General features: G+C 36.7%; 1 protein-coding gene across 1 annotated transcript in view; it reads right to left on the bottom strand.

Moving 5' to 3' along the window:
• The window catches only part of trpm4a (transient receptor potential cation channel, subfamily M, member 4a), a 20,871-nt gene extending 121 nt beyond the window's left edge, over positions 1 to 20,750 (bottom strand). The window contains exons 1-28 of the mRNA XM_079583399.1: positions 20,548 to 20,750; positions 18,885 to 18,946; positions 18,141 to 18,306; positions 16,836 to 17,016; positions 13,963 to 14,132; positions 12,055 to 12,232; positions 11,005 to 11,069; positions 10,410 to 10,658; positions 10,218 to 10,320; positions 9,989 to 10,107; positions 9,565 to 9,873; positions 9,236 to 9,337; positions 9,000 to 9,128; positions 8,463 to 8,592; positions 6,161 to 6,306; positions 5,941 to 6,053; positions 5,764 to 5,862; positions 5,627 to 5,673; positions 5,304 to 5,536; positions 5,118 to 5,233; positions 4,901 to 5,033; positions 4,650 to 4,824; positions 3,642 to 3,807; positions 2,661 to 2,842; positions 2,414 to 2,546; positions 2,041 to 2,113; positions 1,633 to 1,729; positions 1 to 855 (exon numbers count right to left, since the gene is read on the bottom strand). The exon at positions 1 to 855 is cut by the window's left edge and continues 121 nt beyond it. Coding sequence (XP_079439525.1) covers positions 821 to 855; positions 1,633 to 1,729; positions 2,041 to 2,113; positions 2,414 to 2,546; positions 2,661 to 2,842; positions 3,642 to 3,807; positions 4,650 to 4,824; positions 4,901 to 5,033; positions 5,118 to 5,233; positions 5,304 to 5,536; positions 5,627 to 5,673; positions 5,764 to 5,862; positions 5,941 to 6,053; positions 6,161 to 6,306; positions 8,463 to 8,592; positions 9,000 to 9,128; positions 9,236 to 9,337; positions 9,565 to 9,873; positions 9,989 to 10,107; positions 10,218 to 10,320; positions 10,410 to 10,658; positions 11,005 to 11,069; positions 12,055 to 12,232; positions 13,963 to 14,132; positions 16,836 to 17,016; positions 18,141 to 18,306; positions 18,885 to 18,946; positions 20,548 to 20,619 — 3,783 coding nt within the window. The 5' untranslated portion in view covers positions 20,620 to 20,750 and the 3' untranslated portion in view covers positions 1 to 820. The remainder of the gene's footprint in view (positions 856 to 1,632; positions 1,730 to 2,040; positions 2,114 to 2,413; positions 2,547 to 2,660; positions 2,843 to 3,641; positions 3,808 to 4,649; positions 4,825 to 4,900; positions 5,034 to 5,117; positions 5,234 to 5,303; positions 5,537 to 5,626; positions 5,674 to 5,763; positions 5,863 to 5,940; positions 6,054 to 6,160; positions 6,307 to 8,462; positions 8,593 to 8,999; positions 9,129 to 9,235; positions 9,338 to 9,564; positions 9,874 to 9,988; positions 10,108 to 10,217; positions 10,321 to 10,409; positions 10,659 to 11,004; positions 11,070 to 12,054; positions 12,233 to 13,962; positions 14,133 to 16,835; positions 17,017 to 18,140; positions 18,307 to 18,884; positions 18,947 to 20,547) is intronic.
• Between the last annotated feature and the right edge of the window lie 199 nt (positions 20,751 to 20,949).

Raw genomic sequence — 20,949 nt, 5'->3', positions numbered from 1 at the left:
AAATATACTGATTGTGATAAATTATTAACACAGAAAATATACTGATTGTGATAAATTATTAACACAGAAAATATACTGATTTCTAATAGTCAATAAAAGATACAATAATACATTTATCACAGTGTAATTGTAAACAATTGCATTGATTGCGGTTATTTACTTACACATTTTTTGTAGCATTTACCAGATGAAATGTAAATATTGGTAGGAAAAGTAACCAATAATAAAAGATTTGGTCCAAAAGGAAGACCAAACAAAACAAACATGATACAATTATAGATCAGATGAGCCTGGGTGGTTATTATCAGTAACCAGTGGCTTTTTCAGTCCCAGGGGAAAATCAACTCGCATTACATTTTAAACGTACTAAACCGGCTCCCATAATGGCATTTTTTAGTTGCAGCTACTTTTTTATAAAGTTTCAAGATCAACCTTAAATTACAATGCCACATCTCGAAATCTGCAGCTAATTTAGCTTTTAAATTTGCATGCAGTTTGGTACAAATACAGTATTTAACAAAGGAATACTCGATTAGAATATATTTTTTATACACCATTAGCAACTAGAGAATATATCCAACTGACAAAACCACCACACAATGTATTTTGTACATTACTTCCACCCAGAAAATGTATTTCATATATCTTAATGATAACGCTAAACTAGTGTTGTTTTCTGAATAATAACCATACTCATTTTTAATGCAATGTTTTAAAAAACTGATACAACCAACACAATAAACTGAAATGACACATCATACTAAAAAAACCTCAAACATAACCAAGTACATAATACGCATCTGCATTATCAGCGTAATTTTTATCTGGAAAAAGTGGGGCGTTTAGAAGCAATACCTGAAACACAGAGAGAAGAGATATGATAATTATATATATAATAAGAAATGTTTAAAAATATATATTTTGAACAGTGTGCATGTATTTCTCTTTCTTTCTTTCTTTCTTTCTTTCTTTCTTTCTTTCTTTCTTTCTTTCTTTCTTTCTTTCTTTCTATCTATCTTTCTTTCTTTCTTTCTTTCTATATCCACACACACTACCGTTCAAAAGATAAAAAAATATAGAATTTTTTATTCAGCAAGGACGCATTAAATTGATCAATAGTGACAGTAAAGACATTGATAATATTACAAAAAATTTCGATTTCAATTTCAAATAAATGCTGTTCTCCGAATAGTCTTAAAAAAATGATCATGGTTTCCACAAAAAGCAACTATTTTCAACATTGATAATAAGAAATGTTTCTTAACAAGCAAATCAGCATATTAGAATGATTTTTTTAAATGAAATAAATGCAGTCTTGTTGAGCATAACAGACTATTTCATAAAAAAATAATTCTAATATGCTGATTAGAATTCCATACCCAAAATGAATATCATATATACATATGTGGTGTGCTAAAATATGGAAGATCATAAAGATTTTGGGGGGATGTTATGTCTCCATCAATAATGAAGTACTGTAACTGTATATTTATATGTAACTATGGATCATTAAAATGTTACAGCCAAACCAACACCGTAAACACTGTTACTAAGAGGGAACCTGAGAAACATAACCTGAGCTACACTTTGACACTGCAAAGAGGGGGTGAGGCAGGAGAGTGAACACTACACCTTTGGAAGGAAGAGGAGGTGGACGAGTCTGTTTCACAAGATCACTCTGATGCAGCGCCTCCACTATCCAGGAGAGAGCAGTAGAGCAGTACTCCACCTGAGTCAGAAAGAGACAGAGTATCGTTCAAAAACCTGAGGTCCCCTTAAAGTGCAGCTTCATTAATTACATCGATCGGCTGACAGCTTGGCAGATACTCAAAGCGGATCTGCATTCTGAAGGAGGATGACGGATGGTCCTTGGTCTGCGCTGAGCAAGCAAACGCAACAGCTGCAGCTAAAATAAGGCAAGACTCATAGTCGCACACCCACAGACACGTGTGCGCTCTGTGGGGCACTAATGGGTTTTAAAAGCACTTCTGGCTGTGTTTGATAGCCACAGGTAGACAGGTGCGTATAGCCGCCACTAACCTCCGACTCCAGCTTTCTCAACCTGCGATCGTGATCACGAACCTCCGCCATCTGCTTCAGGACGCTGTCCACCCTACGCACACATATGGACACAAATACACACATGCTGTCATTCAAGACGCCGGTGCCTCATTCAGCAGGATTTGACAGTCTCCATGTCTCCCCCTTCACACGCACAGAAGCACGAAACTAGAGCTGCCACTGTGAGGTTACTAAATGCCCCCCAGGTGTGTATTACATTCAGATCTACTTGTCAAGGACAGACATGTTTCACACTCACTCCTTTTTTTTTATAAAACTCATATGTGAAGTAAAATAAGTTGGCAATTGTTAATCTGAGAGAACGAAAGAACAGTAAGTAGGAGTGACTGACTTTGTTGAGGTGCGTTTGAGCCGCTCCGTGTCGCTCTCTCTTTGTTTCTTGCCTTGCGTGGAAAGCAGGGTCTCCTTCAGCATCGACTCCCATGTGTTCAGCAAACTTGCCTCTTTGTTTTTCAGGTCCAGCACTGAGTTGAGAGATGCACCTCACGGTTAAAGACAAACTTTGCAAATGAGGCTTTGCGTATGGTGTAGAATAATGTGATGTGCATGTAAAATAAAAATCACAATGGAGAACGTACTAAAGTGTTGGTTCTTAACAGAAGGCAGTCTCTGGATGACCCTTTTGACAAAGATATGCAGGTGGGAGATGATGATGAAGGGCGGGGAGAGGCAGGGGCGCGAGTGGTACTCCACAATCAGGTTGTAGCGCTGGAACTTCCAGTGCACATCGCTGTGCTCCTGGACTTTATTAAATGTGTAACTGTAGACAGATAAGATAGACACACCATCAAATTAAGTAATATGGTAAGAGAGGTCATGCTGTATTGTGAATCAAGCAGTTGCAGAAATGGATCCCCTTCAGCTGGAAGTATTTTCACAGTAATGCATGGCCTCAAGTGTTTCATTGCTAGGGATACACCAATATTAAAATGCTGTCCTATACCGAAGCCAGTTATTATTCATTTTATATTTTATAGTATGGGAAAAAACAGTAAAGGGTCCATATTTTTGTCTTTACTGTCCCTTTTGACACATTTAATGCATTCTTGTTGAATAAAAGTTTAAAAAATCTTATTGACCCCAAACTTTTAAAAGGTAGTGTATTAATCTTTATATTACCTAAACAATTGTAATACCAGCCCATTTTAATGAAAATGTCAATGTCAAGTTTATTTCTATAGCACTACTAAACACAACACCAGTTGACCAGTGTGCTTTACATCAATACAAGAGGCAATAAAAACACACAAACAAAACACAATGTAAATACATTTCATCCTTGACCATATGCTAATTTTAAAAAAAAAACTTACTTAACTAAGCAAGTTCATTAGATTTAAGGATGAAAACTATTCATGTCATAATACACAGTTAATAAACACTCCACCTGCTTGTGCTAAAGTGCCCACTGAACGGAGAACCAACTTTTGGAGAATCTAGTAATTAACACTTGCACTTTTATCCAGATATTTTAAAGTCCATGTAAAATCACTGCTTTAAATACAAGCATGATGACATTGCTGATGTTATATCAGTGTTGATGGTGTAGTTTTTTTTACCTGAACATTGCAATGAGCAAGTTCACCAATAGAATATTGGTGACCAACAAGTAGACTGACAGCAGAATAAGGACCAGCCAATTAGCATCAGACTGTGGGCAGGGCTCCGCCCCATCATGGATGAGAGTGACGTTGTTTGTACACTGTTTCTCATGTCGCTTGTCAGCTAGAGACAAAAAAAAAAAAAAATCTTATCACAACAGAACCAATAAAATGAGCTAAGAGTACAGAAGTTTGTGGCCAGTAAGATATTTTGAAAGAAATGTCTTAATTAGCAAGGATGCATTAAATAGATCAAAAGTGACAGTAAAGACATTTATAATGTTAGGGTACGTTTACATGACAACGATGTACTAAAAACAGAAAAGTTTTCCTTTGAATTTGTCATGTACAGAAGACAATGATGTCAAAACGATCCCCGTTCACACAAATCCACGAAAACGACTAAACACGCTGTATTATGCTGCCTGGCCAGTAGTTGGCTGAAAACACAGTTTTTAGTTGAAATAAGAGATATATTTATAAAAGATTTCTATTTAAAATAGAACATTTCTATTTAAAATGTATTTAAATTGTTTCTAGTTTCAGCATTGATTTTGAAATTTGGGCATCAAATCATCATATTAGAATGATTTCTGAAGGATCATGTGACACTATAAAGACTGAAGTAATGATGCTGGAAAATCAGCTTTATCACAGGAATAAATTACATTTTAAAATGCAATTATTTATTTGAAATTGCAATAATATAATTGTAACACTATTACTGTTTCTACAGTAATTCTACAGTGCACATTTTTTGCACATTCTATTTTGATCAAATAAGTGCAGCCTTGATAAACATAAGAGACTTCTTTCCAAAACCGGTAAATCTTACCGGCCCCAAACTATTAAAATGTGTATGTGGTGATGGAACTGTATAGCAAGAATCATTCTAAAACAAACACAGTTACAAACATTCAGGGATACACACATCAGAGACACAAAGACATAAACACACACGCATACCATCAATTTCATCCAGTGGTATCTGCCCATATATGTGCATATATGGCCTGTAAAACACTCGCCGAATTATCCAACCAGGACGAGTGTCGTAGGAGTACAGCAGTGCCTGATTGGCTACTCCATATGCCATTAGCCACACCCCCAGAAAGAACAGGAAGAAAAACACATCTTTCACCTGTGGAGTACATGAACATTATTGAGCAGGATAATATGCACTTTTTAGGGCACATTCAAAATAAAAGACTCCTCACCATTTTGCCAACTATTATGATTTTGGGACCAAGTTGTTTGTGAACTGCAAATATATGAATGAGTCTGAGCGTGAAGACCATATAGTCGACACACAGGACAGAACGACCAAAATTATATGTCCACGGAAACATCCTGTAACAAAAACACACATGCACTAACCAATACAATCACACACACACACACAAACATAAACAAGACAGATTACACTAATTTAACCTGCAGAAAAGCCCGAGAATGAAGAGCGCGAGGGCTGTGATGTCACACTTGTTCCAGATGTCTTGGATGTACAACTTCATCCTTTGAAATAGAGTGGTAGATCCTACAAAAAAAGTCTGAGAGAGATCAAAATTCAGTGACTGAACGAGTACATCAAATGTGCGTAAACACAATCAAGATTCATACCTGTCGAATTTCCTCACAGACCAGAGTAAAAACCCAGAAATACAAGACAAGCTCCAAAGGGGCGGGTCCGTGGGGAGGCGGAGGCTTGAAGTCAACCAATAGGACATAAGCGAAGAGGAAGAGGAAGAGGAAGTACATCAGCACATTGCCTAGAAACGAAGTGACCGGTGCAAACCAGAACTGCCGCCATCGATGGAATATAAAGGGCCGTTTTTGAGGGACAGCCTTTGACGCTGCAATATATAAAAAATAAAATAAAGATGTAAACATCCCACAGCAGGCCAAAGTTTAACATAATCTGTAGCCATGCAATTTAGACGCACCTTTTGGGTTTCTCTTTAAAGGATTACATTCCTCCACATCTTCATCCCTGTGAAGGACACATATGACGCTCTTTATTTTATCTGCATCATCTCTAATTTAGTGAAAATGTTTATGGCACTGAGAAACCATGAATTACGTGTTTGAGGGGTCAGCCAATAATAACTCGGCTCCGTCGGCACTGTCGAGTTCTTTACCCTGATTAAAGTCATCTGGCACTTCATCTATCTCCTGCTCCCTAAGAGATCGAATGGCATTAAAACTTTGAAAACTGTACCAGAAAAAAAAAATGAAACGTTAATGCCTCAATACTGACTTGAAACTGATGAGTTCGGTGTAGATGAAGGGAGGCAGAAAAAATGAGAGGACCAGTTTCCACACCTCTGTATTGCTGTCCATGTCCCCCCACCAAATCTCTGACAACAAAGTCTATAGCCACGGAAGAGATGAAGAACAATGACACCAGAAAACCTAGGCAAAACTGACACTTGAACATACAAACAGAGCAGATGCAGAGTAGCATGAGAACCGCTGACCTGAACTCCGTCATGGCTGAAGAAGAGGCGGGCTTCAGCCGACGTGGCCATCTGCAGACAGGTGGCGCCACCCCATTCAAGTGACTGTCTGATGAGAAGCTTGAAAGAGCGGCTCTCATCGCTCTGGTAACACTCACTGAACACATCTGTCATGAAAGTGATGAGAAGTGATGAGAAAATGCAAAACGAATATGAAGATACGCTCAAATACTGACAAGCACATACAATAATCTGTTATACACTATTGTTTTGCACAATGCTTAATGTATTTATTTAAAAAATATTGAGACATTGTGAAATATTTTAAATTAAATTAACAGTTATTTATTTTTATATATTTAAAAATCAGAAATCATTCTAATATGCTGATTGATCTTATTATTATCAATGTTAAAAACTGTTGTGCATGTTTAATATTTTTGTGGAAACCGTGATAAAAAAAATCAGTATAGAAAATTCAAAAGATCAACATTGAACATCTTTTGTAACATTATACACACATTTACTGTCACTTTTGATTAATTGAATGCAGCCCTTGGTGAAAAAATAAAGTCTTGCTCTCCTCAAACTTTACAACTAAAGTGTAGTGGAGAACAAAAGTCTGAGATCACATTGAAAATATGAGATATTTTAACCCTTAAATAAACTGAAAGACATTAAAGCTGCACTCCGTAGTTTGTCCTCTTTGTCGCCATCTCTGTTTGAAATCTGCAATTGCAGTTATTCGCAGAATTATCAACTTTACGTGGGTTGTGCTTCGGCACTGCACAGTGCGGACGAATTCAATGTTTTGAGTCTAATGTTACCGTCATTCAGAATCACAGATTATACTTTTTGGAAGTATGAGCAACATAAGAATTTTCACTGGAAAATGTAATCTGAACAAGTAACATCCACTTTTGTTCTGACCAACTAAACAAATCATGCAAATTATACTTTGTTCTCAAATTGTTAATGTTAACAACATCAACATTGCGTGACTACATTAATGCCCTTCCGATATTTGTCCTCGTTTTTGCATGGGCCCGTTTGCAGTCTCTTTTTTTCTTTTGCATTTTACAACGAGTGAATCTCCAGTTGTCACTTCTTGTTATTTGAACCTTTCTGGATCCACCATCAAATTGCTAAGTTTAATTATATCAAGTGCTGTGAGGAAATGCTACAAATCTCCACCTCCAACATCCTCACACGCAATATAGCCAACTAGCCGAGACACCTTCTTTATGTGTACAGATGTGACGTAATGACGCAAGACATGCTCGAATATCCTGCGCAAATCCACCAGTACCACTGGAATTAAAAACAAGCTCGGTTTGGATAATTTTGAACCCCAAAAAGTTACGGAATGCAGCTTCAAATGAAGAAATATTTTAGATCCTTCACTATTAGGGTCCATTCACACAAAACACGTTTTTTGCATTTAAAACGTGAGACACACGGCATAAAGAAATGCAAGGTCTAGAAACATGCTTGTAAGAGACATTTTTATATGTTAATAATGTGTATATTATTATTGTTTGTTAGTGCGTTGATTTAGCAAGTAATAACTGAAAGTATAATTCTTTTTAACTTTCTTTGAGAGGCAATTCTGATATTTTCTGTGTATATATGTTTCAGTATTATTTCCTATGTTTTCTGATGTATAATTTCTCTTCTGTTTCTTTAATGGTTATGCACACTTGTTGTGTTGGAAGACTGAACTTGAACAGGTCTGCGCAAAGGAAATAAGGGAGAAACAGTTTTCTTACCGTCTTGTCAGTCGTTTTGGCTAACACAAGATAAAGGTTTAACAAGTGTAATATCATAGGATACAGGATCCAACACGATTTTGGTATATTTTTGTGTTTGATTAAACCCGCATGTTTACAGATTTTTGAGTGACTTCTGTGAAGAGTAAGAACCCATTTTTTCCTGCCACTATAATACAAGTGAAGTTAACCTAGGACTTTGCATCTACAATGTTTGCTTTTTTTTACTTTAGGGCCACATTTTCAGACACGACGGTCAAACATGTCTGTTAAACGCATGTTTACACAGAAAAACAATAGAAAAGCAGTGCAGTGGAATGAAAACAATATGTTCTGTGTGAATATCCACTTACTAGGTCACTAACAAGCAAAAGTTAGTGTAAAAAAGTTAGTATAATTTCATTATTTTTAATAAATTTAAATATGATCATAAAAATAAATGTTTCTAAAAATGCATTCTTAAAAAAAACACTAGCGTTTTCACTAGCCGTCTCAGACTTTTGGCCCCTATTGAAAAGCCCATCTGCAAACTTTTTAACTTGATTGACACCCACCATGTGCCATATTCTCAAAGGTCTGAGCTAGTTCCTTCATGGAGAGCTTGGTCTCAGTGTCTGTCTCCAACTTAGAGAGCTCTCTTAATATCTTACACCCGGCAAGAGCACTTAGCACCGACTCCCCCGCCTCACATTGAGAGAGAAAGAGAGTGAGACAAATTATTATCATTTTTACAACACAGACATGAATATCTCACTGACCATGTGAAATATCATGACCAAACAATCCAGTCATAATAAATAATACATGCTGTGATCACAAGAGTAACCAAATACGAGAAACCCTCCTGGACACTTTCACTTGCTAAATTTCTACAGTGACATCAACAACAGAATACTCTGGCTTTACTGCTTTAGTGTGATACTGAATCTACACCACTAGGTGTCAGTATAGTGTCTAGAATAACTGTAATATGCAACTTTTAAGTACTCATTGCAAAATTTATCTGACAAAATATATAACAAAATGAATTATGAGGTTAGAAATAATATGCAGCTGATATTAGTTTCAACTATGATGAGAAAAAAATATACCATTTCCCAGAAGTACATGGACATTTCTCTGCGATTCTGTAGTACGGCCCAAATAAACAGAGCTATCCAAGGAGACCTACAGCGCTCCCCCCGGTACACACTCTCATTTAGCAGCAACTTATTCACTTGCTGAAAAGAGGAGACAGAAATTACGATCACAACATTGTTATCAATAATGTATTAATGTGGATTTATTTCACCAATCCCCAATACTTTTGAAAAAACCTGGCTGATACCTTCATTGCTTTCCTTGAGGTGACTCCCTGATGTAGACCAAGAGGGCCATAGTAAAATGGCTGACAGACATCTTCCATGATTTCCGATAACACCCGTGAAACCTGTGAGATGGAAACATTTGGAAAGAACAGCATTTATTTATAATAGAAATACAGTAATTGTAACATAATAAATATTTACTGTCAATTTTGATCAATTTAATGCAACCTCACAGAATGAAAGCATTAAAAGATCGTATTGAACGATACTTTTGAAAGGTAGAGTGTGTATACTATATATATATATGTGTGTGTGTGTGTGTGTGTGTGGTTAACATCTGTCATTTTACCTCATATAGGGTGAGTTCTCGAGCAGGAGATAGTGTTGGGAGGGTTTTTGCGTGGCTCTTGAAAGAGGAATTCTCATCAGGTTGGACAGATAAATGGGTCTGAGAGGCTACTAAGCCCACTCGCTCCTGCAGCCTTCTCTGGAGGAATGAGGAGACCAGATCACAGTGCGACATTGAGCTGTAAAGGGCCTCTAAACGATGGTGTGTCAGATAGTCCAGAATGTTAAAGCTGGTTTCCATAAACAGACGGACAAAATGGGGCTTGTCATTCACCAGCGCATCAGTCATTGATTCCTCCAGGTCTTCACACTGACAGAAAGATTAACCAATAGAAGTGGTCATGTTAAAACACAGTTCAGCTCTCTGTCCTGGACAGTAATTTTAAACTGTGCTGGAAATGGTTTCATTCTGCTAGTACTCCTACCCTCCACTGGATTTCGCCATTGAAGAGTTCACTCTTGGCGATATCCACCCTGTTCCAGGCCACTGCCAGCTTTAGCTCTTCAGTGTACTCGCTGGCATTATTAGAATCCCGTTTAGCAGCTGAACACACACACACACACACACACACACACACACACACACACACACATAAACCCACATGTACGTACTGTAAACGTGTTGCATTCTCAAAGCAGGTGATTTAATCTCACCTCTTACAAGAGCTTTAAGGATGATTGTGTCAAAGTCATCAGGCCCTTCCTTATCTCCATGGAACACAGTGATCAGATCTCTGTTGTGATAGATACTGAGTACCTGTGTGAAAAAGAGAAAAGTTACTAAAAGTAAAGGAAATACCTTTGTCCTGCATGCACTCTCTATCCAGGCTCTTGCTGTACGCTCACCTGTTCCTCAAGCTTCTCCAGATCTGTCTCAGAAGGGAAATGCTTCTTGATTCTCTCTCTCGCTCGGTCCCTGAGCTCAACACTGGTGCTTTTCCTGCTTTCCTCGTCAGCGGATGGCAAAGTGGGACTCGCAGGCGGACTCAGAGGTGTGCTGAGGTCCCTCAGTATTCCTGCTATCAGGTCTGCTGCTGAACCCGACCCTGCCAGCACCAACCATGGAGTGGTGTTTTTCAGAGATAAATCCACTCTCTGCAGTGACAAAGAGATTCTTTTAAATATGCTTTTAAGATATAAATACATTTATTTAATGCCATTTTAGATCTCTAGTTCTATACATTGGCAGCTATGACATATAAATTAATGGTTCTTAACTGGTGAGTCTAATCCAAACAATAATGCCAAATGCAAATAGCAACATGGACATTGTGTAACAGGCCAAACCATGAAAAAAATTAACAAAACAACGTAAAATAATTTGTAAACATGCATTGTTTTGTTCATGGTGACTCAGACTACATTAAATAGGTACATAAAATAAAATAAAATGTTTTTTTAAATATTCATATTCAATAATTAACTAAACTTGTGTAATGACCTCTAGCATTGAAGCGTTTCCTGCGATCAGCACACACAAAACAGGAATCTCAATGCCGCCACTCCCTGGTGAGGACATGAAGAAGACTTGATTTGTTAACACAATGGTAATGCAGCAGCAGCAGTTTTTTTTTTTTTTTTACTAATAATGCATTAAATCAAAACAAAATTGAGGGAAAACAACTTGTTTCATAACTGCATGCTCTGTCTGCTCCACTAGAGAGCAGTGCAGCCCTCATGACATGCCAAATGAAACCATTCTGAAGGGATTTACTGCACTAAATACCAACACACTGCTGTTTTTCATAAGAGTACACTAATGTTTAGATTCCCTTTTCCTTCCTCTCACTCGGTGTTTACTTCTCTGTTATTTATTTTATTTGATAAAAGGAAGTGCATAGTTCCTCAGGGATGTGCCTGTGCTTCCCGTCACAGTGCTTGATGAAGGTGCTAGATAAACAAACAGACAAGACTCATCCCCTCTATTCCTAACTTGAAGCCCTATTCCTAGTATACCTTTGGCTTAAAGGGAACATACTGTATGTAACAGGTATATACATTATACTGTCAAATGGATTGTTTAGTATAATTCATACGGCTAAATATGTGGAAATGAGAATACATGGTGACAAGTGTGCATTTGATAAAAAACAAGGTTGATTCACTGCTTATTTTTGTGTTATATTAGGTATGTTTTCTCTGTTGTATTTTTTTCGTTTAATGTGAATATTTTTCCTTTACTTAATTGCTGGCCGCATATATAGAAGAACATTTGTTTCACTGACAAGGACTATTTTAATCCCAATTCTTAACTGAGGTGTTATATTATGTATTATTTTATATTTGTGTATGTAAGTGGATGTATAGTTGTTAAATGTTTGTATCTTTATGCGAGTGTCAAAGATGAATTGCTGCTTGGTGAAAATCTGAACAGACAATAAACTAACTGACTAAGGATTTGCACATTTGCTGTTGTGCTCTATGGTCAAGAAGAGTTCAAACATGTATTATTTATTAGTACTTTTTAGTTGAAGCTTCTTCTCTCTCTTACCCAAGATGCCAGTGCGCTGATGGGAAATGAAGTCCTCCAGGTTGGCTCTGAAAGGTGTCTCACTCCCTCTGTGGCCTACACTCCCATCATCCACGAGGAGGAAGGCCTGGTGGTTGTTGTCCAGGCAGCTGGATTCATGTGGCAAGTGGCGCACATAGTACCGTGCCGGGAAGCTACCCTAGAGTAACCAACAGTACATTTTTACTGTTGTTAGCCTAGGGTGAAGTCCTACAACAGTTCTTAAAACTCTATTCAGGTTTTTATGACATTTACTGAAATGGAAATTTTAAACTGAATATTAAGCTAACCATGTTTTTAACATCTAACCTTATTTAACCCCTTATATTGGCATTATACAGCCATTACATATTTAAAACAGTAATATCCTATACTAAACAAACTAATCTTGACAAATATCATATATATCATTTGAAAGCTTACAATTTTCTAGTTTACATATTTGGTGACTGATTTTCAAAATAAATTACAGAGGAGCCGTAATTTATCAATTTGCAACAAGAATATTTTCATACTCCTAAGGTTCAGACCTTTATTTTGAAATAGTGATGAACATGAAAAATCATGAAAGAATGGTAGAAACCTCAGTTTATTTTCATTTATATACTATATATATTCATATGAGTGTGGATCGCGTTAGGAACACTAGAGATCTTATTCCCAAGTAATAGTGTTCGATAGGGGGCGAGACGTCGTTCGACTCTTAGGCGGGGTTAGATTGTGTCAAATCGTGCGTTCAGAGGTAACTCAACTGAGTATAATATTTTCAGGTGTCAAGGCAACCTAAGTCAGGTGCGTAGGGGAAAAATCTACCACAGTACACTCTGTAAAAAGTATTTGGACACTGAGCTTCACTTAAAATGTCTGCATTTCACTTGATATTTCGCAATATATATCAAATCAAATGGCCTCAACAAACAAATCGAAATCGTACATAACTTTGCCACTCTGAGACATTTTTGCAACTATATTTAAAGGGGTAGGCTTTACCACTGGCAAGATGGGCTTTCAATAAAACTTGCCTATACAGTAGAAAAATGTGCAAGACTAGAGAAAACAGAAAAAAGGCCGTTGTTTTCCTTTTTGCCAAATAGGTACGAAAACTTGACCACCCATAATGCTCTGGGCATGTTGCCGAAGGCCACTCCCACCAGGCTGCTATGGACATGCTGTGAATCAGTTAAATACTGCCTTGCTTCAGTAGGAAACACTTAGCAAACTTTTAGTCATAATGGTGTCTTAAACCTACCCTTACAATAATTGTTCTGTTCATAACCAGATTATGGAAGAAAAATAATGGCAAATGTTTTTTGCATATTTTTGCAAGTAGTCAATTCAACAAGCTTTTTTGTTTCAAAAACATTTGTCATTATTTTACTTCCATACCTTTTGTCAATCTCTGACTGTACAAAAATGCAGAAGTATAATCTAGCTTTCACAAAAGCCCTGGAAGCTGTCTAAAGTTGCTGTGTCCAATATCCAAGAACAATTATCAATTATTGTTTTATAGTATTTTAAAATAATAACAGTGATGACATAAATCATGATATATGATGCTAATTAAATATTAAATTATATAATTATTATTATACCATTATCATTAATTAATTAATTTTTAACTGTAAAGATCTGTAAAATATTAGTGAAACCTGTTTTGACCTTATCAGGGTCTATTAATCACATTAACTAGCCATGTTACACCAATTTGATTACCATGAAGTGTACTATAGTTTTATGACCATAAAGAGTACTAAACATGAAATATTATTATAAATGTATATATATCAATAAATATAAATACAAAAATAATTATTGTTGTGGCTCACACATTGTATGTGTTGCTTTCATGTGAAGTGCTCATAATAGACCATATAAATGGACTCATAGTACCTGTGGGTTTATGAGTTGCTGACGTTGGTGAATCAAGCCCCAGGGCACAACACCAACAGCAATAACTTTGGCCTGGGAAAGAGATGAAGCTGTTGCACAATGATCCCTTACTGCCTCACCTACACAGCGGCCAACACCCTCCCTCAGACCTGACGTAATGATCCAAGCCCCTGGGAAAAGAGAAAAAAAACAGGAAATGTTACTATTACCTAAAATACACAGAATACATCAGAGTCACAAACACAATCATTGATAATGAAAAACAAAGTATTTACCATAATGCAACACACAACTTCTGGATTCAAGCAAGGCTTATACATTTAAAAAAAATAATTATCTGCCAAGCATCGCTTCAAACACGCACAGGAGGAATTCCAGTTTGGCCTGTCTATCACTGACCTTAAAGGGGACCAATTATGCAAAATTAAATTTTGCATGCTGTTTGGACATAAATGTGTGTTGGCACTGTGTGTACACAACCACCCAATAGTGATAAAAATTCACTCTCTCCTTTTTTATTAATCCCCATAAATCATAAGCAGTGTCTTGCAACGACCTGTTTTCAGAATGCGGCTTTAGTGACGTCACTACAGCCACAGGCCCCGCCCACGAGTGTTGACAGACACTGCCGTTTTAACATAGAACCGCCCTGATCGAGTTCACTGTCTATGGTTGTACCTTGAGTCTATTGTATATAGGATGTACACACATCCGCCATTGCTACACTGACCAGAATGTCTCCCAAGCGTTGTAAGTGTTGTGTGGCTGGATGTATTAATCCACATAGCTATCTCTATTTACTCCCGAAATCTGAGGCAGCCGCTGAAGACGAGGTGGATTCATTTTGTTTTCAAAGAAAATGCTCCCTCAACTCTACCGAAATTCGTTGATGTACTTACGCATTTCTTATACTGTGTTTACTCAGCTCTTACGGTGATTTTCTGGAGTAAAAATGACGCTTCATCTTTTGTGTGATGTACAATAAATTTTATTGACGGGGTCCGAAACAGCAGGCTTGTAGTCTATTAATAGTGATACAAGCAGATGACAAATACGTTATAATACGTTATATACGTTATCTCCATACAGCATATATTCTCTGACTCTGTAGGCATTATTGTCCGACTCCGGGTCGAAATGAACACTGTTACTGAGAGTTTCTGATATAATCATCATTCCGTGAGATGAGATTGTCCTGAGACTGAGGACTCGTGAGGCTCCACCCCCTGTGCACATGCCGCAGCAGCTCATTTGCATTTAAAGAGCAGCGCGTTTTTTTGTGCGCACCAAAAAGTGACAATTTAAACATGCTTTAAAAAATGATCTGTTGGGTATTTTGAGCTAAAACTTCACATACACACTCTGGGGACATCAGAGACTTATTTTACATCTTGTGAAAAGGGGCATATTATGTCCCCTTTAAGACTAATTACCGGGTTCATGGTTAATAACAGTTATTTTCCAGAACACGTTTCAGTTGAGCTACCTGTCCTAATTTACTCTGTGAGACAGAGGTGGCCAAATCATTTACTCAGAACCATATCTGCATCTGAGTTAAATCTTTTAAATACAAAAAAGTTTAATTTACACAAAATATACTTCTATGCACCCATAGCAAAATTGCACAGTCCATTTTTGTTATCAGTATGGTAATTCATGCCTTATCACCGGTGGATGTCTTCTTCAGACCCACAGATCTGTCAACCTGGGGTGGGTTGCCAAGTCTAGAATGGCATATTTTCAGTGTTGATATTTGGGCTAGGGTCATCATTGGGCTAGTTTTGTTACCCAGATCTGGCAGCCCTGATCTGCGGCAACAAAACAGCTTCTTAAAGGTAGGCAATTTGTTTTTTTAACACTTTTTGTTATACTGGTTGAAACTTTCTTCACATCCTGATATAGAAATATATAGTATATATAGTATAAAAATAACTGAAGTGGTCTAAATATTAAAATATGCACATATATCTTCTGTGGAAGTCTCAGGACCAAAGATGTTCGTCCAATCATTGGATTCGGTCTGAATTCCCTACCTGCCTGTCGTCAACATATATATTTCCATACCTCCACGCACCTGCTCACGCAGACATCACACATCCTCAGGGCGTTCTATAAGGCTATGTAGAGTTAGACAGACGCCAGTCACTGAGCGCCACATAAAGTTCAAAAGCCTTTTACAGTTCCTCCTGGACCAAAACAACGAGCTCATGCTGCGTTCATGCGATGTCATAATAACTGTAATTATGAGATGGCAACCCGTGATTTTTTACCCAGAGCTGTTCACTCAAATTCATTCAAAATTAATCTGCAGCAGTCAGGTGGTACAAGTCCGAGCTTGTAACTAGTTCAAATTATTTCAAAAAATATTGTAATGTTCTTAGAAACTTCTAAATCATCACAATCTGATATTAACTAAAAGGTTGTTAGTATGATATGTGTGTATATGAAGACTGCTGAGGGATGTCAGAAAAACATACAAAAATAATAATCACAATTATTCTGCCATGTGATAAGTGTTATTAAGTAATTAATTAAGTAATTAACTACAAACATGTTATTTTAATTTGTATTAATTATTAATTTATTTCAGTTAGTTTTCAACCACTACAAGAATTGTATTTACTTTTTTAGATTAAAAAAACAACAACTTTATTTTAGTTAAAGAAAATGTAACATGACTATTCAAAATAACAACAGCCTTAATCTCAATCTCAAGTTTTAGCTTTAGTATACAATAATAACCCAGGTCGAAGGGTGGAGGGTGAAGGTAGGGCTAACAGTCCACATGTGATTTATTAGTGTACAGTGTATAAAGGTTTCAAGCTCGTAAGATTACATAACTGAGCTAAACATACACAAGCAGGAGAGGTTACCTGTGCTCTGTGCGGCCCGGACAAGACCCTGTCTGATCACTTCTCGCACCCAGGTCTTCACCTGCTCCTTCCCCTCTCCCCCCACAACCGACACCACCAGATTGGGTACCGGCAAACCCCATTGTGACGTCATCAGCGAGTACACATTGTCAGGTGGTGTGTCATGTGACAGACGCAGGAACTTAGGGATACAAGATGAATGACATAAATGCACATCAGAAAAACGGTCTTGAAAGTTTCTGTTATTCAGCCTAAACTAAGGTACAAAGGCATCCAAACAAGCGTGACATTCAGACATGTTACGCATGCACAAACGTGCATGATATTTATGTTGTCACTGTGTGTAGGAAGAATTTGTGTCAAACGTGAAAGACTGAACAATGGATCTGCCTGAGGCAACAGACGCTAATATTAAATGGTGCAAACTCTCAAAACACGTTGGTATTCAAGAGTGGTTTTGTTTTGTTACTGACTAATGTTAGTTGGCTTTAATGAGTAATGTGTATGGCTCCAGGTGCTTTGGGGTGGATTAAAAGGACCTTTATAATCGCTGCGGATTAAAAAATTGTCATTGTTCTTCCCTAATTGTTCAGCGATCTGGTATACTTTTATGGGAAATTAAAATAGAGTACAGTGTGTTCAATAAATTGTACTGCTGTTTAACAACATGATAGTTAATGAAAACTGAAAATTGTTGTGAGAATTGAAAATGACATGTGATCTATAAACATTATACTTTCTATAATACCATGGATGTTTTGTCATGGTTGTGCCTCTGCTTTGCTTTGCATGTGTGTTGCTTTGCATGTGTGTTTTTCACACATTTATAACATGATCTTAATAAATTTGTATATATTTTTACTTTTGCTATCATGAACTAACAATGAGAACGTTTAAATCTGTTCCAGTAAATTCATTAATATACTTTTGTTCATTGTTAATTAATATAGAAATTAACAAACCATAAATGCTGTGCAACTATTGCTCACTGTTAAGGTCACATTTACCGTTGTTAAGCGAGGGGGGGGGGGGGGGGGTAGCGTTTCATACAACACTACACTATTGACACTGTTTTCAGAATTTTACTGAAATATTGCTAATGTGAGAAATGAATTAACTAATGTTTATGATTAGAACCTCACTGAAGATTTTATTTATTATTTTATTATTACTGAAAAAATATTATCAATTAAACATAGTTGCATTGTCAAGTGGAAGTTCATATTCTGGGATAAAGTAATTGTGATTGTGTGTTCTTGAGCAGGAGTAAAAATAAAAATAAAAATATAACAGCGAGATACTCACAGGACTGTTTCTGCGTCCAGCTCCAGCAAACTCCAGCTGTCCAAAGGCATCAGTGGGGTATTCAGAGGTGTGCTGTGCACTGTCCCATTGGCTGACCACATGATCATCTGCTGTTATGGGTGCATGAAGTTCCCGTTCTCCACCACACTGGCACAAAGACCCATTACTGCCACAGAGAGAGGGAGATAGAGAGAAAACTGTCAAAACAGGTTTCAGTGGGTTTCAAATTCTCATATACTTACTATTAAAGCCATCATTTCAGAAGAAGAAACTTGAAGACAGAAAATAAATAAATCTCCTTAATACATGCGTCTCATTCACACAGGATAAAAGGTACATTTATTTCTAAAGACATTAATATCTGAAATTAAACCAAAAAAAAGTCACAATGGACACATCATCACTTGAATAAATAAATGATATGAAAACAGTACCTGCCCAAACCCTATTGTGAATAAAAGCCATTAAATATAACAATAGCTTGTCATAAAGAGAAAAAGGACAGGGAAATTATACTGTGTTGACAAATGGGAGTTCACCTTCATTCATTCATTCATTAAAAAAAAAGAAAAGAAAAAAAAAGGTAATGTTTGTTGACTAACGCTGCGTTGCCAAATCACAGACTTAACGGCTCTGATCATATTACGAGAGGCTGAACGTCTATTTTAAATGACAGAGTATGAAAGGATTGAATAGTTGTTTGCGTACACTAAAACTGAATGCAAGCAAAAATGGCTGTTGTACCTGGATGCGTCCTTCACAAAGGTGGTGCACACTCTCTTTTTAATCAACTTCGGGATCCAGCTCTACAACACAGAAGTTACACAGTAAAGCATGAGTCAGAGACATTTTCACAGGCAGATCGTTTTTTTCCCCATTCACAGTCACTGGCCGGGGAGAACGAACTATATGCTTGAATAGCAAAAGAATTTCCAAGGAAATGTTATGTGTGAAATGCAATCCTAATCACAGTAACAAACATTTTATTTATGACTTCTGTCCAAAAATGAAAATGTTGTCATCATTCACTCACCCTCAAGTTGTTCCAAACCTGTATGAGTTTCTTTCTTCTGTTGAACACAAAAGAAGAATGTTGGTAACAGTTGACGACAGCCATTGACTTACAGTAGGAAAAAAATACTATGGAAGTCAATGGTTACCGTCAACTGTCTAGCTACCAACATTCTTCAAAATATTTTCTTTTGTGTTCAACAGAATAAAGAAACTCATAGTTTTGGAACAACATGTGGTTGAGTAAATGATGACAACATTTTCATTTTTGGGTGAAAAATTTAAAGTTTTGTAAAGTTCTCGACAAAGACAAAACAATACATTTACATTTGAATAATAATCACAGTAATCTTAATCATTTAGTATAACTATACTAATTATAATTTTATAATCAAATTTAAAACTATGCATGAAGGAATGTAATATTAGAGGAGATGGTTGTATTTGGAATCAATGAAAATGTCAAAAATGTCAAAAATAAAAAACCGTGATTATTAAAACACATGCTGAGATAATAATCAAACATGCGAGAGATCATTTAGGAACATTTGAAACAAATAGAAAGAGAAATACTGCTTACCTAAAATCAAACAAACAAGGACAACTTGTTTCCCAAACTACAAACAACTTATTTATTATTTATTCACCACAGTAAATACATAATAGCTTAATTTACCCCATAACGAATGATAATTCAGCATAACACAAAATATACTCGTTTTTTATATGTATTTGTTTTATTATTATTGTATTTATTTAAGCTTTTTCCCCTCACCTATGCCTACATGCAGGTATCTCCCCATATTTTCCCTGTATTGAGTAAGTTCTGCAATAACCTGTTAAACAAGCTTAAATTGTGAAACTTATGTCAATCGTTTTCTCTGACCTCCCTAAGCAACATCACATTTATTATCTCCGAGACAATCCAAACCTGATTGTAAAGCCATTAAAACAGCCATGACATTTGCATGAAGCCAATATGTTTCATACTACATATCCTAGGCCTAATACATTTTACACATTAAGGTGTAGCCTATTTGTCTCCCTTTGATAAACTGCTTCTATTTATTTGTTCTCACTTCTCAGTCCATTGGATAAAAGCTTCTAAAAGAATATACGCAGCGACTGGATTAAGACTACAAACTGTGTTATGGCAACAGATTGGTAAATATGTCAGAGCTTTGTCATTCAACTTATTATGAGCATAAACATATGCAATCACAACCTTATCAGTGGCAAAAACCCTTAAAATATTAACTTGACAAAGCATTAACAATGAATTACTGTATTAACTCACTTCCATATTGATAAATCTTAAGGTGGCTTTGCACGTCATGTATTGCTAAATAACACTATTTACATTAATAATGATGTATCAAACATAGCCTAACGTTACCTGCTGGTTTTCGGATTTTCTCTCTCCTCCGCCTCCTTCATTTTCTTTTTCGATTTTCTTCATTTTGATCATCTCTCCGTCTTAGAGTTTGGGTTTATTAGGGATCGGTTATTCTTCAGATGAGCTCCATTTGTCTAGTTTCTCCTAGTTTGCCATCAACCGGATTCCGAGATATTCATTGAAACTTTTACTACAGCCGCACATTTGATAGCCCCGCCCACACTAGACGACGTCCCACGCGCGCGCTCCTGGACGCATTCCAGCACGAGCTCATGATGGTCTGTTACTGTTGAATTAACCAAACAGTTGTGGGCGGTAAGGGCAGGGAAAACAAATATACTGGCATGATAAGAGTAAAACAAGGAGAAGATAAAGAGTTTCCACAATAGTTTTAAACCACAC

Source organism: Phoxinus phoxinus, assembly GCF_949152265.1.
Source record: "Phoxinus phoxinus genome assembly, chromosome: 1".
In the NCBI taxonomy this organism is placed as follows: domain Eukaryota; kingdom Metazoa; phylum Chordata; class Actinopteri; order Cypriniformes; family Leuciscidae; genus Phoxinus; species Phoxinus phoxinus.
The sequence above is the reverse complement of the archived record's forward strand: the minus strand, read 5'-3'. Positions and strand labels throughout refer to the sequence as shown.